The 15,726-nt window shown below is 57.6% G+C and overlaps 5 protein-coding genes across 5 annotated transcripts; 3 read left to right on the plus strand and 2 right to left on the minus strand.

Moving 5' to 3' along the window:
* Positions 1-187: 187 nt before the first annotated feature.
* On the plus strand, positions 188-5,850 carry IWZ02DRAFT_253365 (uncharacterized protein). Its single transcript, XM_066763215.1, has 2 exons — positions 188-5,130; positions 5,180-5,850. Exons 1-2 carry the CDS (start codon positions 331-333, stop codon positions 5,771-5,773), a joined length of 5,394 nt encoding a protein of 1,797 aa, XP_066622964.1. The 5' UTR covers positions 188-330; the 3' UTR covers positions 5,774-5,850.
* Positions 5,851-6,305: 455 nt separating this feature from the next.
* On the plus strand, positions 6,306-9,892 carry IWZ02DRAFT_450451 (glycosyl hydrolase family 92-domain-containing protein). The gene is made up of 4 exons (XM_066767468.1): positions 6,306-7,099; positions 7,166-8,166; positions 8,218-9,106; positions 9,242-9,892. Exons 1-4 carry the CDS (start codon positions 6,778-6,780, stop codon positions 9,724-9,726), a joined length of 2,697 nt encoding a protein of 898 aa, XP_066622965.1. The 5' UTR covers positions 6,306-6,777; the 3' UTR covers positions 9,727-9,892.
* A 419-nt stretch (positions 9,893-10,311) lies between these two features.
* Positions 10,312-11,685, minus strand: IWZ02DRAFT_490186 (uncharacterized protein; the record flags this gene model as incomplete). The annotated part of the gene is made up of 2 exons (XM_066769643.1): positions 10,312-11,347; positions 11,453-11,685. The coding sequence occupies 2 exons, from the start codon at positions 11,683-11,685 to the stop codon at positions 10,312-10,314; spliced, it is 1,269 nt and encodes a 422-aa protein (XP_066622966.1).
* A 545-nt stretch (positions 11,686-12,230) lies between these two features.
* IWZ02DRAFT_253520 (uncharacterized protein) lies at positions 12,231-13,338 on the plus strand. Its single transcript, XM_066763219.1, has 2 exons — positions 12,231-13,179; positions 13,243-13,338. The coding sequence occupies exon 1, from the start codon at positions 12,326-12,328 to the stop codon at positions 13,013-13,015; it is 690 nt and encodes a 229-aa protein (XP_066622967.1). The 5' UTR covers positions 12,231-12,325; the 3' UTR covers positions 13,016-13,179; positions 13,243-13,338.
* A 1,136-nt stretch (positions 13,339-14,474) lies between these two features.
* IWZ02DRAFT_365847 (uncharacterized protein) lies at positions 14,475-14,675 on the minus strand (the record flags this gene model as incomplete). The annotated part of the gene is made up of 1 exon (XM_066764355.1): positions 14,475-14,675. A coding segment is annotated over one exon (201 nt), but the record flags the coding sequence as incomplete, so codon positions are not given.
* Between the last annotated feature and the right edge of the window lie 1,051 nt (positions 14,676-15,726).

A 15,726-nucleotide genomic window follows, 5' to 3' on the forward strand; every position in this document is an offset into this window, starting at 1 on the left:
AGCCCGTTCGACCCTCGCCGTCTGACGCAATGTGCGCTCCCCATTCGCCTTCGACGCCCGCCAGCGTGTAACGTGATGGCCAAAACAAGTTTCCCAATGACGCTATCGCTGAGGCGCGAGCTACCCTGCCATGCCCAGAGCCACCTCTCCTCCCTCCTCCACCCACCTCAGCCAACAGACAGGTCCTCTCATGCCTACGTCATAGCCGCGGACGCCTTTTTCGCGTCCCTTCGACCATGCATTTAACCTTTGACTGGCCTGGCCCGGCCTGGCCTGGCTTAGTTGCCTCGACATCTATTCTCCCACACCAACCTCCCATTGTACCATTGCATGCCAAAATCTCCAAAATCTCCCCCAAGTTACGAATTGTATTCCTTTCCTCCCTCCCCCACTAGACCATCTTCCCATTCCTCTACGACTTCACGTTCCACTCCACGAAAGTTACGACCACCTACCAACATGCCTTCCCCTGCCGCCGGAAAAGCTACCGAATCCCCCCGCACTCCCACAAAGCTTGGCCGCAAGCCCCAGTCAGGGAGGACCCCCAAGCTCGGCGAGAAGAAGACCGACGACAAGCAGGATCTCCCACTCCAGCAGTCGACGGACGACCTCTCTGAAAAGACCCAGGGCCTCAAGGGCACTGCCGAAGACGCCCCCCAGCAGGCGAGCCAAGCTGCCAGCCATGCTGGCGACGAAGCCACTGGCAAGGTGTCCGAGGCCACCGGTGACTTGAAAGAGCAGGATCCCAAGCCTCTCCAGGAGGCTGAAGATGTGACGAGCGGTGCTGACCAGAACGACGACGACATCGAAGACACCGCCGACGACGCTACAGAGAAGGCTGGTGACCTTGGCGACGAGGCCGAGGACACGGCCGAAGACACTGCAGAGTCGGCTCAGGACTCTGCCAATGTCTCGGAAAAGGCTGGCAGCACCGGCGAGGGTGCCAGGCAGAGGGGCGGCAGCGTCCTGTCTGGTGCCAAGAACCTCGCTGGTCGTGCCTCCAGCCTCGCTGGAAAGTCTGGCAAGGCGGCAAAGGACCCATCCAAGGCCGCCTCGGGTGCCGCCAGCGATATTCAGGATGCTGGCTCCGACGTCAAGGGCACCGCCGAAGGAGCTACAGGAGATGTGAAGGACACTGCCGAAGATCTCCCAGAAAAGGCTCAGGACCTGCCTGAGGAGGCAGAGGACGCTGCTGGCGATGTTGCTGATGGCGTTGAGGACACCGCCGACGATGCCAAGGACACTACTGGCGATGTTGCTGACGGCGTTGAAGACACCGCCGACGACGCCAAGGACACTGCCGAAGATGCTACTGGCGACGTCCCCGACAAGGCCCAAGGAGCGGTTGATGGCGTCAAGGATACCGCTCAGGGGGCCACCAGCGAAGCTCCCAGCAAGGCTGGTGGTGCAGTTGATGGCGCCAAGAGCACTGCTCAGGGAGCAACCAGCGACGCCCCAAGCAAGGCCAAGGGCGCCGTCGACGGCGTCAAGGACTCGGCCGAAGGCGCTGCAGACCAGGCCAAAGACACGGCCGAGGGCGCCACTGGCCAGGAGCTTCCCCAAGGACCCGACCTGTCCATTCTCAAAGGCCTCGAGGTTCAGGATGACGGCAGCATCCTGGACAAGGAGGGCAACCAGATTGGTAAGCTCGTGGAAGGTGATGCCGAAGACCTCCAGGGCTACGCCATTGGCGATAACGGAGAAATCCTCGACGATGATGGCGATCTCGTTGGTCGCTGTGAGCTCCTTCCCGAGACCATCGACAAGATGAGGAGGGAGGCCGAGAAGAAGGCCGAGGAGGCCCGCCGCGCTGCCTCTGCCGGTCCCGATCTTTCCATCCTCAAGGGACTCACCGTCAACAATGCCGGCGACATTCTCAACGACGAAGGCGACTTTGTTGGACGCATTGCCGAGGGCGACATTGAAGAACTCCGCGGCCGTACCGTCAACGAAAAAGGCGAGATTCTCGACGACAATGGCAACGTCATTGGCCGCGCGGAGATTCACCCCGACGCTGAGGGTCTTCTCGAAGATCTTCAGGACGGTGTTCCCGAGACCGAAGCTCCCGAAGAAGCCAAGAGCAAGGTTGAGGAGACCCCGAGCAAGGCTGGCAAGACTGTTGGCGCCGCTACTGAAAGGGCCAAGTCTACCGCTGGCACTGCCCCAAGTGCCGCCCCCAAGTCCGCCAAGTCCGGTCTGGACGAGACGGGCGAGGCAGTCTCGAAGGCCAAGACTCAGGTTGAAGACGAAGTTCCTGACCTTCCTGGCGTCTCTGCTCTCGAGGGCCAAGAAATCAACTCTCAGGGCGAGATTGTCGACGACGAGGGCAATGTCCTTGCTCAGGTCCAATCTGGTGTTGACATCAACAAGGTTAAGGGCCTCAATGTCAATGACAAGGGCGAAGTTGTCGACGAAGAGGGCAACGTGCTCGGCAAGGTCGAGCTCGCCGATGGCGCCGCCGAGGCTCTGCAGGAGAGACTCCACCCGGTCAACCTCGACCTGCGCATCTTGGACGGCCTCAAGGTCAACAAGAAGGGCAAGGTCCTCAACGAGGAGGGTGACGAGATTGGCGAGCTCACCGAGGGCGACCTTAAGAAGGCTGCTGGCAAGACCATCAACGACAAGGGCGAAGTCCTCGACAACGGCAAGGTTGTTGGTCGAGTCGAGATCGTTCCTGGCGAGGCTGCCGAGGAGGCTACTCGCGAACTTCTTTCACGCCTAGGCGAAGTCGATGAAGGCCCCAAGCAAATCATCCCCAATCTCGACATTCTTGAAGGCCTCAAGGTCAACAAGAAGGGTCAAGTCCTCAACGAGGATGGCGACGCAATTGGTGAGCTCGTCCAGGGCGAACTTTCTGACTGCGCTGGCAAGAAGCTCAACGACAAGGGCGAGGTCTTGGACAAGGACGGCAACATCATCGGCCGTGTCCGCGTTCTGCCCCAGGAGATCGATGCTGATGAAGAGATTCCCGAGGGAGCTCAACTCGCCAACGAAGACGGCGAGCCCATTGAGCAAGCCGCGGACGACGCCGAGAAGACGGGCGAAGATGCCGTTGACGGCGTTGAAGAAGCCGCCGAGGAAGGCGGACCCGAGCTTCCGCCCCTCAACATCCTCGAAGGCCTCAAGGTCAACAAGGCTGGAAAGATCATCAACAACGATGGCGTCACCGTCGGCGAACTGGTCGAGGGAGATGCGAAGAAGATTTCCAAGCTCGGCGCCACTGCCGATGCCCAAGGCCAATTCTGGGACAACAAGGGCAACGTCATTGGTCGCGCCCAGACTGTGCCGATCGAAGAGGGCGAAGAGGAAGGTCCTTTCGCCGGACTCGAAGGCCTCATCGTTGTCAAGGATGGCAAGGTTGAAGACGAGAACGGCAACACGGTTGGCATTGTTGTCGAGGGCGACGCCAAGAAGCTCGTTGGACGTGCTGTCGACGAAGACGGAGATATAATCGACAAGAAGGGCTCCGTCATTGGTCACGCCGAGCGCTGGCACGAAGAGGAGCCCGAAGAGGAGCCCGAGGAAGAGCCCGTCGACCTGTCGTTCCTCGCCGGCAAGACCGTCAACAAGGCTGGCAATGTCATTGGTGAAGAAGGTACACCAATTGCCCGTCTCGTCGAGGGCAACGTCAAGGAGGTTGCCGGCAGGCCTCTCAACGAGAATGGCGAAATCTACAACGACTCTGGCAAGTTGATCGGACGTGTCGAGCTTATCCCCGAGGACCAGCGCGAGCGTCGCCCTGAGGGCCCCTTTGCCGGCCTCGAGGGTCTTCGCGTTGTCGAGGATGGCAAGGTTGCCGATGAGGACGACAACATTGTCGGCTACATCACGGAGGGCAACCCTAAGCGCTTGATTGGCCTTGCGGTTGACGAAGACGGTGACATTATCGACAAGTACGGAAACGTCAAGGGCCACGCCGAGCCTCTTGAAGAAGAGGAGCCCGAGGAGGAGCCTGACCTGTCGATTCTCAACAACAAGGTTCTCAACAAGCAAGGCCTCGTTGTCGATGAGAATGGCATACCCGTTGGTCGTTTGGTCGAGGGTAACATCTCGGAGCTGGCTGGCCGCCGCTGCGATGAGAATGGTCAAATCCACGGCGACACGGGCAAGGTTGTCGGTCGCTGCATTCTCATTCCCGAGAACGAGCGTGTGGCCAAGCCCGAGGGTCCATTTGCTGGTCTCGAGGGTCTCCGTGTCGTCGAAGGCGGCAAGGTCGAGGACTCTGACGGCAACGTTGTTGGCGAGCTCACCGAAGGTGACCCGAAGAAGCTCATCGGCTTGGGTGTCGACGAGGACGGTGACATCATTGACAAGTTTGGCAATGTCAAGGGCCACGCTGAGCGCTGGGAGGCGCCAGAGGAGGAGCCCGACGACTTGTCTGCTCTCGCCGGCTGCACCGTCAACAAGGCTGGCAACGTTGTTGACTCTGCCGGCGCCATTGTTGGTCGTGTCGCTGAGGGAGACCCCAAGGCGATGGTCGGCCGCAAAGTCGATGGCAAGGGCCAGATCTGGGACAATGCAGGCAATGTCATTGGCCGCGCCGAGCTTGCTCACGGTGTCGAGACATCGCCTGAAGGCCCCTTCGCCGGTTTCGACAACATTACAGTCGCCAAGGACGGCTTGGTCGTCACCCCCGACGGCTCCATCGTCGGACGCATTGTCGAGGGCGATGTCAAGAAGCTTCTAGGCCACAAGGTCGACGAGGAGGGTGAAATCGTTGACAAGAACGGCAATCTCATCGGCAAGGCTGAGCGCTGGGAGCCCGAGGAGAAGGAGCGCCGCGTCAACCCCATGTCAGGCCGTCGTGTCAACAAGGAGGGTGAGGTTCGCGACGAAGAAGGCAACATCATGGGTCGTCTCACCGCCGGCGACTTGGGCCACTGCGTTGGCCTCGAAGTTGATGACAACGGATACGTCGTCGACAATGATGGCAACAAGGTTGGCGAAGTCACGCTCCTGGAGAACATTGTCGAGGAGCCCGAGGAAGAGCCCGAAGAAGAGGGCCCTACCGAGGAGGAACTCGAGGAGATGCGCAAGAAGAAGGAAGACGCCGAGTTGGCAGACAAGATGGCCAACATTTGCCAACAGACGCTCGAGAGAGTGCAGCCAGTGTGCAAGCAAATCACAGAGGTAAGCCTTGTCCCCTTGTCCTTCAAAACCTTGACTAACAGTCTCCTAGTACATTGAAGCCGCCGATAAGACGCCTCGCGACGAGCTCGACGAAGAGCAGCTCGTTGAGAACGTCAAGCCGCTCATTGAAGAAGCTGGCCGTATCCTCCAAGAGTGCAACGGTGCCCTTCGTGGCCTCGACCCCGATGGCCGCATCGCCGCTCAAGCCAAGGGCCGTGCTGGCACTCGCGAGGCCACGCCCGAAGAGTACCGCCTGGCCGACTGCCTCAAGGAGCTCACGACTACGGTCGTCACTTGCATCGACAACGCAAAGAAGAAGATTGCCGACATGCCCCACGCCAAGAAGAAGCTGAACCCGCTCTGGGCTCTGCTCACCGAGCCGCTGTTCCAAATCATTGCAGCAGTCGGCTTGCTGCTGTCGGGTGTTCTTGGTCTCGTTGGCCGTCTTCTCAACGGCCTCGGACTCGGCGGTCTCGTCAACGGCCTGCTCGGTGGTCTGGGCATCAACAAGCTGCTCGACGGCCTGGGACTTGGTAGCATCTCCGAGGCTCTGGGCGGCAAGAAGAAGGAGAAGAAGAAGGGCGGCAACCCCGTGGCGGGCCTGCCACTCGTCGGCGGTCTCTTTGGATCAAACCAAAAGTAGACCTGTCGAGTGGAGAAGATGATGAGCTCTGGGTGAGTGGATTATTAATTGGGGGAGACTTTGGCAAACTGCTGTGCCACACGAGCTCTGCGGCTTCTGTGGGAGGAGGTCGGAGAGACGATGTGAGGTGCGGCGGTGGACATCATTGGTTCTCCTATCCCTCTCCTGTCCGTCTCGTCTTTTGTTGAAAAGCGTTTCGCAAGCATCTTCCTCTTTTTCTCCTAATGGCATGAACGAAACGACAGCATGAGAGATGATTCGAGTTGGATTTTGCAAAAAGCCACATGTACTTTTCTTTTGTTTGCTTGTTGTACTCTAGCGTTGCTGTGTTCGTTGCTGTCATCTTATATGGTATACGTAGCTCGACGGTAATGGAGAGGTGATTAGTTACCTTGAGTAGCCCATGTGAGTGCGGAGAATGGCAGTTGTGTTTGCTCGAGGTGACGTCTCGGCGCATGTGGTCCTTGCGATTTAGCGAGTTCTGAGTAAAGCCCCCGCCGTCGTGTCTGTGTCGCTCAACTGCACCTCCCGCTCTGCACACCACCGCACTTGTGGTACTGGCATCCCGGTCGTGTCTTGACCAGCAATCCCTCAGGATCGGGCACGAACTCATCGCGCCAGTTGGTTAGAAATGGCTCGGACTCGGATTCTTTTCCGTGCGAACTGCATACGGCTGTCCCGTCCCCAATTCAGTTCTTCTCCACGTTTGGCTCGGATCTCATTGCCCCGCACGGCGGGCGGGCCGCAGGTCAGGTCAGGGCTCGAGTCAAGATCAGGAACCCGCAAGCGCGCCAAGTAAACGCTTCCATTTCCTCGTCCCACCTTGTGAGGAGTTTCCCGGGCGCCATGAAGTATATACCGCGTTTCTTTGCTGGTCCGCGTGCCCTTTTTACCCCTCGGCGCGTCTTCCGGGCTTTTTGACATCCCCCCTCTTCCCCACTGGGTGCAGTACTTTGCCAGATTCCTCTGCACAGTCCAAAGCATCGCCGGCGCGTAAGAGGAAGATGAGATTGAGAAAGAGCTTGGAAAATGGCGCGGCCACTTTACTGCTGTGCTGCTGGGCCGGCGTCGGACAGGCGCGTCTGACAGACTTGGTCGACCCCTTCATCGGCGTCGAGGGCCCAACGCCTGGCTCGACCGTTGCAGGCGGCAACTCGTTCCCCGGTTCGGCGATGCCTTGGGCAATGGTCAAGGCCGGCATAGACACGAGCTTCTTGGGTCTCCCCGAGGGCATTGGCAACGATTGCAATGCTGGATACAGCCCAATTGGAAACGTGACGGCCGTCAGTATGACCCATGTTAGCGGCAGTGGTGGAAATCCAACCTGTAAGCTGCCATCGAACCGTTCGAGTGTGTCTTGGGAATGAACATGGCATTGACAATTGTTGGAAGATGGACTGGTTTCCCAGATGCCGCTGTTGGGGACTCTGGACGGCGTCAACTTGGGTGATAATACGACGTACTGGCAGAACCGGTCATTGTCACAAGAAACAGCAACAGTCGGCCTCTTCACGACGGTGCTGCTCAATGGCATCAAAATTGAAATCACGTCGAGCAACCACTCGGCCTTTATCCGCTACACCTTCCCTGGCGCCAGTAACAGCAGCTCTAGCATGCCCAGCTTGTCAGGCGACGCAAACCCAGCCTTAAACGACGCACACGTATTTGTCGACTTGACGCATGCCCTGCCCGCCTTTGATCCAACAACCCAATCCTACTCGCAAAAGTACGTCCACGGCGACGTCCACGTGCGAGGCGACTCGTCATCCCAGCCTTCGTACTTTGGCAGCGCGTCTTATACAGGCGGCTGGCCCCAGCCGGACATCCACACGCTCCACTTCTGCGGCAACTTCAGCGTGCCGTCCACATCGCCTCTCGTGCCCACCACTGCACATGTTTTCCAGGGCGCCGGTGATCGCGTCGACGGTGCCGGCACGCTGAGTTGGCCCTATAGCCCGATTACTCCTCCCAGCGGCGACAAAGTTCCCGTCGTACGTTCTTACACGGACGTCAAATCGTATGCTGGCTCGGGCATGGGTCTGGGAGCATTCTTCAGTTGGAGGCCGTCAGATGCGGGCGCCGAAACCGTGCTCGAGGCCAAAGTTGGCATTTCGTACGGGTCGGCGGAGCAGGCATGCGCGTATGTGGCCGATGAGCTGCCGGCGAGCAAGAGCTTCGAGGATGTTGTCGAGGAGTCGCGGAACGAGTGGGAGGAGCGCGTGCTCGGGTCAGTGACGGTCGAAGACGACGGCAGCACCGAGGGCCAGAACGAGACGTTGAAGAAGATGCTGTATTCGGCGCTGTATCAGACGGGCCTGATGCCGACGGACAAGACGGGCGAAAATCCGTATTGGGAGTCGGACGAGTCAAAGCCGTACTACGATGATCACTATGTGAGTTGAAGATGGCCGTAAAGAAAAGGGGTAAAAGCTGATACCTTGTAGACGCTCTGGGACACGTACCGTGCCACGCTCCCGTTGATGCATGTTTTGTACACATCGACCTACACGCGCATCGTCAAGGGCCTCATCAACATCTTCAAGTACGAAGGCTACCTCCCCGCGGGTCGCGCCGCCAACTGGAACGGCCGCGTCCAAGGCGGTACACACGCCGACACAGTGTTAGCCGACGCCTATGTAAAATCAGTCTATTCCTATCCGACAGACGGGACACAAGGCCGGGGCGAGCTCGACATGTCCGACGCCGACTGGGCCGACGCGTATGCCGCGGTCGTCAAGGACGCCGACGTGCTGCCCGCGCGCAACGTCGATCCAGTCGCATTTGACGGCGCCACTAAGGAAGGCCGTGGCGCGCTGGACGAGCAGCTACGGCTGCGGTTCCTCACGCGCAACCACACGCGCAGCCTGAGCCGTGGCGTCGAGTACCCGCAAAACGACTTTGCAGTGTGGAGCATCGCAGCGGGTCTACAAGCGCAGTCCAAGCTGCCATCCTCCATCTCGTCAGCGTCAGACGTGGCGCGGTACCGCGAGCGCGCCGACTGGTGGCGGGAGCAGTGGAACCCGGGCGCCAACACGACGCTCGACGGCGTGGGCGCGTTTTTCGGCTTCGTCGGCGCGCGCAACGCCGACGGCTCGTGGAACTTTACCGGCTACGAGCCACGCAACTGTAGCAATTGCGGCTGGGGCGGCGACATTTACGAGGCCAAGGTGTGGGAGACGAGCTTCGCTGCTGCGCCGCACGACATGGCGAAGGTGGTGGAGCTGATGGGCGGGGACGAGGCGTTTGTCAAGCGCCTTGATGCGTCGTTTTTGCCGGGCTTTGGGACGAGCGTTGGCGTCAATAATGATGCGGGCAGCGCGCTGTTTAATCCTGGTGAGTGGTCCATTTGACAGTCTGTCTTTCTTGGAGAACAAGAAAAACGCGGAGAACGAAAACTCAGGGGTTAGCGTCAAAAAAAAAAAAAAAAAAAAAAAGGCCACAACTTGCTCACCACGCCATGCCAAACAGGCAACGAACCCTCCTTCCTGACCCCCTTCCTCTACAACTACGTCCCGCAATCGCACTTCCGCACCGTCAACGCCACGCGCTACATCCTCGACACATACTACAACCCGACGCGGTCCGGGTACCCAGGCAACATCGACAGCGGCGCGCTACCCGCCTGGCTGATCTGGAACATCCTTGGCCTGTTCCCCGTCGCCGGCCAGCCGCTGTACCTCCTGTCGGCGCCGCGCTTCCCGGCCGTCACGGTGCGCCTGTTTTACGGGACGCCGCGCGCGACGGCGCTGCGCATCGTGGCGAGGGGGTTGAGCCGGGAGAACGTGTGGGTGGAAGGGGTGAGCTTGAATGGGAGGGTGCTGGATCGTGCGTGGGTGACTCATGATGAGGTGGGTGGCGGTGGGGAGTTGGTGTTTGAGATGGGGCCGCAGCCCACCAAGTGGGATGTCGGTGAGAGGCCGTGGAGTTTGAGTCCGTGGGGTGGTGGGAGTTGAGAGAGTGTGCTGGAGAGTGCTGGAATCCTGGGCTTGATTGCAAGAAATGGAAGGAACTGGATGTAGCTGGAGTCGACGGATAGTGAATGTGTAATGCAGACGACAGTACAAGGATAATGTTTGATCCAGCACTGAAACTATGTTCTGGACTATCCCAGAAGAGATACGTTTGATCCTCAACACCCGATTGTAGTTTGTGTATGCTGACATCCACCTAATTCCTCGCGTGAAAGGGAAAAGGAAGGTTTTTCTTTGCGGGTGTGAGAGAAGGACAGTGGTTATCCACCACCGTTACCTACTTACATTGACCTCATCTGTAAGCCCCTTCTCCTGATTGATATCAATCAGTGACTCCTTGCCCGCACGCCCATGCTCAACGCAACCAAAACACAGCCAGAGCGACGCACGCCTCCAGTGTTTTGCCAACCTACCATCCTACCAACCAACCAGCCGCCCAACCCAACTGACCAAGAACCCCCAACACCAATCCGAGAGCGCATCATAGGGAAACAGACGCCAGTAGTCCAACCACGCGCCTCAATCCTTCACATAATGATTCCGCTCATCATCCGCACCCCCCGATCCCTAATCTTGAGCCTTCTTCTGATCCTTACCCGAACCAGACGCCGTCCCAGCACCAGCAGCACCCGCAAGATCGCTCAAAAAGGTCGCAACATTCTCATCCAGATACCCGCGCAGGGGATGTCTAGATTTAGACCGCTGCGGCCCAGAGGAAGAGGAAGAGGATGGAGTGTTCGCCGCCGCGGCACACGCATCCCTCAGCATTGTAGCAAGCATCTTCTGATCAACGACGCCGCCGCGCCTGCGCACATTCTTCAGCAGCGCCAGCGCGGCATGGGCGTCACGCAGCATGGTCTCGAAAACGGGTTCGTCCATCGCGTCGTCGACGTCACTCCACTCGCTGTCATCGGAGACGGTGTCGTATTCGTCGTATTCGTCGTCGTCGTCGTCATCATCGTCGGTCTCCCCCGCGTCTTCGTCGTCGACATTGTGATCGTTCTGCTTTTCGCGGTCCGCGTCTCCCGCACAAGCATTGCGGTAATCCACTTTGTGTGTGATAGCTTCTTCGTTCAAAGCTGCAGCAGACGACGAATGCGGCAGCCACCTCGCTCCCCTCAGCTCTTCGAGCTCGAGCGCCAGCCCATCGACGAGGCGCTGCGCGCGCTGCGCATCGCAAAACACATCCGACTGCTCGCGCGGGCTCGAGAACGCCATGACCCACTCGTGCCAGCCGACGTCGCAGCCGACGCGGGCCTCGGCGAGCAGCGTGTCCCACGTGGCCCACAGCGTGCCATGGGCGTCGGCGCGCTGGAAGAAGGTGCTGCAGCTGGGCAGGTCGTCGATGGACATGAGGCCGTTGCCGATGCTGACCATGGGCGGGAAGAGCATGGGGTCGGCGAGCTCGGCGGGCGTCGCGTCGCGGATGAGCGGCATGATTTGGAAGGGGATTGAGGATGCGGTTTTGGCTATGTGGGTGATGATTAGGGGGGACCCGGATAGGCGGCGTGCGGCGATGGGGCGGCCGAAGATGTCGAATGTGAAGTATAGGCGCTTGGTGTGGTCGTAGGCGTATGTGGATCCAGTCGTTTGACTTGAAAAACTAACCGGGTGAACAGTTGTGGGTTAGCATTGTGGTGTCGATTGGATCAGTTGCGAAGAACTAGATGCAATAGAGTTGAGGAAAAGACGTGGAGCAAGAACTTACGACTCATTCTTAGAGAGCGATTCCTCATCCTCTTCGGGCGTGATTCTGTCTTCCAGTGCAGCAACGGTTCCCTCATCCGAGGAAACGTTGATGTCAACCTCATCAGGCGCGTTCGTTGTCTCTCTGCATGCAGCGTCCACTTGAGCAAAAAACTCCTCGTTCGACAAGGTATTGACGTCCTGCTTCGGCACTGGCTGCCGCTTTTTGTTGCCGTTGATCTTTCTGATAGCCATTTTGGATGGAAGCGCGATGGCGATGTCGAAATTGGCCGTGTCGCGCGTAAGGGATGTAGGCCAGTGCTTGTGATATGCGCGTGTGATGCACCGCTGGCCTGTTGGCAAGGTGGCCAAGTTAGATCTTCCCTTTCCGGCGGTGAATACATCTTTCGGAGTATCGAACGTACCCGAACGAACACTAGGAAAAGGATGTGTGACAAAAGCTCTTGTGTGGAGAGCAATCCTGAAGATTCTTTGCAGTTGTGGAAAAAGCTAAGACTGGGCGGAGGAAAAGATGGAAAACAACAAGAAGGCGGCGCAATCGATGCCGACAAAAATAATGGTGAGCAAGTTCGTTGCCGAGGCGAATTGGGGCACAGACAAAAGGCGAAGTTGTGTCTCCCCACGTGTTGTAATTCAGAAGAGGCAGGCGCGAGGGGCGGACAAGAGCTAGCTTACATAGCTTGAACAGTCACCATGTCAGGACAGAGATGAAGAAGGACAATTAGAGAAACAGAGATGCCAACGTCCGAAGGATCCAAGAGATTATGTTTACTCATTAGAGCATCTAAGTTTTGCCCATGAGGTTCCAAGTCCAGTATTAAGCCAGAGCATCTACAACACAAATGCCCTTCAAGTAGTTAAGAAAGATACAATAATGTATAGTCGAGAAGAAGTCAAGTCGACTGGGATATCAGGAAATATCGGGAAAACCAAAAGACAAACCAACGCCAGTGAGATGTGTACTCAGCGCAGCGTCTGTAATGTTCATGACGCTCATTCGAATGCCCATGCAGCTGGAGCGGGAAAGGGAGCATTGGTAACGTGTCGAGGCAGGTGTGACGAGCCCAGCGCAAACAGGTGCCGTGCAACAGACTACCCACAAGCGACACAGTCAAAGCCTACGTTTTGGCTTCACTGCCTACGCTGCTGTCTACTGCATCCTTTACACTGGCGGACCCTTCTTGGCTCGGCTCCAAGGTTGTGGCGGCTGATGCAGTGTTTCCATCCTTATCTTTTGACGCAGCATAGTCGAGCTTTTCGCCGACTTTCTCATCCTCTTGCGATTGTTGTTTGCAATCTCCCTTTTTCTCGGCTGGCGCATGGCCTCTTGAATCGCCGTCCGCTGGACATAGATCCTTGGGAGGTTCAACACGTCGACTCAGTCTCCGACCTAAGCGACCCCGCCAACCTTTCTTTTTTCTCTCCTCATCTTCCGCTCTCAAGACTTCTGCCTCCCTCTTTGCCGCCTGCGTATGGTCCATCTCCCTCTCCTTTCGCCCCTTTGCGTCTTCAGGCCTCAGAACCGCCTCCTCGCTTCTCTTCAATACCTCTCCGACGCCCTTGACCCGCCGCCTCGTCTTGACCCATGCCTCGAGGCCGACCAAAACAGCGTAACTGCGAGATATGCTGACATGTGACATGTCGACACCGGCGTCGCGCAGGGCATGGACAAAGGCGCGAAAGTTGGACGTCGGAGGTCGGTAATGACCAGAAAGCGGCGAGAGCTGGGTCAGCAGACCGTCCTTGACTTTGAGGAGGCCAGCTGCGCTGATGCGTGAACCGTGGAGAAAGCTGGAATGTTGAAACGCGCCCGATTGCTTGATGCCGACGTATAAGCGGAAGGATGTGTCTGCGACCTAGGTGAAAAGAAGAGATCAAAATTAGCCAGTTTTTTTTTTTTTTTTTTTTTTTTTTTTTTTTTGGGGGGGGCAAACGAGATGTGAACGCACAAATATCCAGCTGTTGGGCTTTACAGATTTGCGGAGCAAGTGATCCAAAACTGCAGCGGCGGAAATGTGCTTGATTTTCTTGACGCCTTTGGCCTGCTTCAAGTCGCTATTAACGTAGTGGTTGCCTTCGGGACTACCAGTCCTGGAAAAGATGGAGCTGTCGCTCGAGCTCGAGCTGCTCGAGGAAGACGTCGTATTGCGCGAAGCGGAACCTCCTGGCGAGCGGAATTCGGGAGTGTCCTGGTCAGATGTTGGGACGATGCCATTGATGCTGTCTCTGTAGTCCATGGACGTGCTGATTCGCTCGCCATTCTTGGCCCAGCAGAGGCGTCCCTCCTTGTCAATCTTGACCAGATAGTTGAGGCGCTCCTCACGACTCAGATAGCGCACTTGCTCGCGCTCCAGCCGCTCGCGCGAGCAGGTAGGCACCTCGAGATTCTTGCCTTCGCCATGGTCTAGCCAGTAGAAAAAGTTTTCGTGTGTGTCTGCCTTTTTCCATTCCTCATGATATGCGCGCAAGTTTGAGCCATAGCGGTGTTTCGAATCGACCAGTTCGAGATAATACTGCAGCTGTAGCCGTTGGGCCGTCTTGTCGCGCAATCGCTTGGCTTCTATTTTGCGCTTTCTCCGCTCTTCCTTTTCCTCTGGCGTCAGCGACCCGGTGTCAATCGATGATGTATCACTCTGATGATCATCGCTGCCGGCGCGGAGGGCTATCGTAGCCACTCGCCTCCAAGTCTCTCGCACGGGTTCTGAGGTGCCGCGAGCGCGGCCAGTTGGAGCAATGGAGCCTGGTTGCGGAGGGCTGCTGTCATGGCGCGAGCGAGGGCGCGTTGCGTTTCTGTAGCGTGCTGGGGAATTTCAGCGCCGGTAATGGCCAGGGTGAAGACGGGGGGGGTGCGCGTGTTGGTGGAGACTACTGACCCTCTTTTACGGCCTGCAGCGCACGTCCGTTAGCAATCACCAGGCAGACAGACGAGACGGATGAAGCAAGATTGGGCAGGGGGTTAAAAAGAATTGGACGAAAAGGGAGTGAGAGTGCTCAGGTCGGCCGGAAAAAAGCAAAACATGTCTCACCTCGATCCAGCGGGTTGAAGCGTCCAGCCTCAGACCTTGTAGCTGCCTGCGCTCGCGATAGCCGCGATAATTCCGCTGGATCAGCTTCGCGGCGAACTCCTCCTGGCCTTTCTGGCCTTGGGATTTCTGAGCATTCAGGGCGTCATGCTTTTCGTCCTGGGCCTTTGCGATGGCGCGGACTTGTTCTTTTGAGGGGACCGGAAGGTCTGCAGAGGCGGGCGACGAGGTGGACATTACATGTACGACGGGCGGAGGGGCGGACAGAGGTTGAGTGGGGTAAAGCTGTCGGTCGTGGCGGAGGAATGCAGAGGGTGAAGAAGCAGAGAGGCTAGATTTCAGGCTGGCTGAGTGGGATTGCTGGTGTCTGATGATGACATTGCGCGGGGGAGGGGACTGGGACTGGGACTGGGACCGGGACCGGGACCTGGTCTTGCCCTACCGCCGCAGTTTCCAACAAACGGGCGCGAGACAGCGCATCTTCGCTTTTTTCCAGCAGAATTGAGTTATATGTGCATCGACGTGGATTGACCCTCATGTAGCGCTCCAGAAGTGTTCAGCAGAGACGTCTGTCTCTTCCGTCGTCCATTTTTGAAGTCAAGACCCTGGCGGGATGGATGCATGCTCGTCATCTCGTCGCGCTGGGCTGAGCTGCCCGGGTGGTGCCAGACACGCCGGGGTGGCAGGGATCGCGCCCTGTCACCACCCACCCCCACGCACCCCGCCAGCTCTTCCGTCCACCGTCCACCGACCTCAGCCCTCCCTCTGCCACCAACTCTTCACCTCTCTTCGGCCAATTAATTGCGGAATGTAGCCATCGCCGTCAGCCAGCCTTTGCCGGTCACAATCGCCTGCTTGAATCCCCCTCGCTACCCGCCACGACGCCACTAGGCTCAAACGTCTTGCCGACACAAACACTAGAGCCTCCAAGAATAATAACGTCGCCCAACTAAACCCACGCTTCTCACTGCCTGGAACGCGTGCGCTTTGCGCCTTTTATTTTATTTTTGAGTCGTCGAACCAATCGCAGCCGATCCAAGACAGCCTAACGAAACAAGACTGCCTGGTAGCTCGACCACATGTGGATACACTACTTCCGTTTCCATGACGAGACGACGCTGAATGCTCCTTGTGCTAATATGCCCTTGTGTTTCATGCCCGAGTCAATGTTATGATGGGATTACACAACCTTCTATACATATTAGAGCGCGAAAAGACATGTGTACACATATATACATATTTTTATTTTTAT

This window comes from Phyllosticta citriasiana (genome assembly GCF_038021145.1).
Source record: "Phyllosticta citriasiana strain CBS 120426 chromosome Unknown IWZ02scaffold_6, whole genome shotgun sequence".
Lineage (NCBI taxonomy): Eukaryota > Fungi > Ascomycota > Dothideomycetes > Botryosphaeriales > Phyllostictaceae > Phyllosticta > Phyllosticta citriasiana.

What these genes read in the sequence shown, in the direction of transcription:
- IWZ02DRAFT_253365 (XM_066763215.1), top strand. Translation starts at nt 331, where the DNA reads ATGCCAAAATCTCCAAAATCTCCCCCAAGTTACGAATTGTATTCCTTT. An exon ending in TGTGCAAGCAAATCACAGAG is followed by an intron (nt 5,131 to 5,179) that starts GTAAGCCTTGTC and finishes ACAGTCTCCTAG; the next exon opens with TACATTGAAGCCGCCGATAA.
- IWZ02DRAFT_450451 (XM_066767468.1), top strand. Translation starts at nt 6,778, where the DNA reads ATGAGATTGAGAAAGAGCTTGGAAAATGGCGCGGCCACTTTACTGCTG. An exon ending in CGTACTACGATGATCACTAT is followed by an intron (nt 8,167 to 8,217) that starts GTGAGTTGAAGA and finishes GATACCTTGTAG; the next exon opens with ACGCTCTGGGACACGTACCG. An exon ending in CAGCGCGCTGTTTAATCCTG is followed by an intron (nt 9,107 to 9,241) that starts GTGAGTGGTCCA and finishes CATGCCAAACAG; the next exon opens with GCAACGAACCCTCCTTCCTG.
- IWZ02DRAFT_253520 (XM_066763219.1), top strand. Translation starts at nt 12,326, where the DNA reads ATGTATAGTCGAGAAGAAGTCAAGTCGACTGGGATATCAGGAAATATC.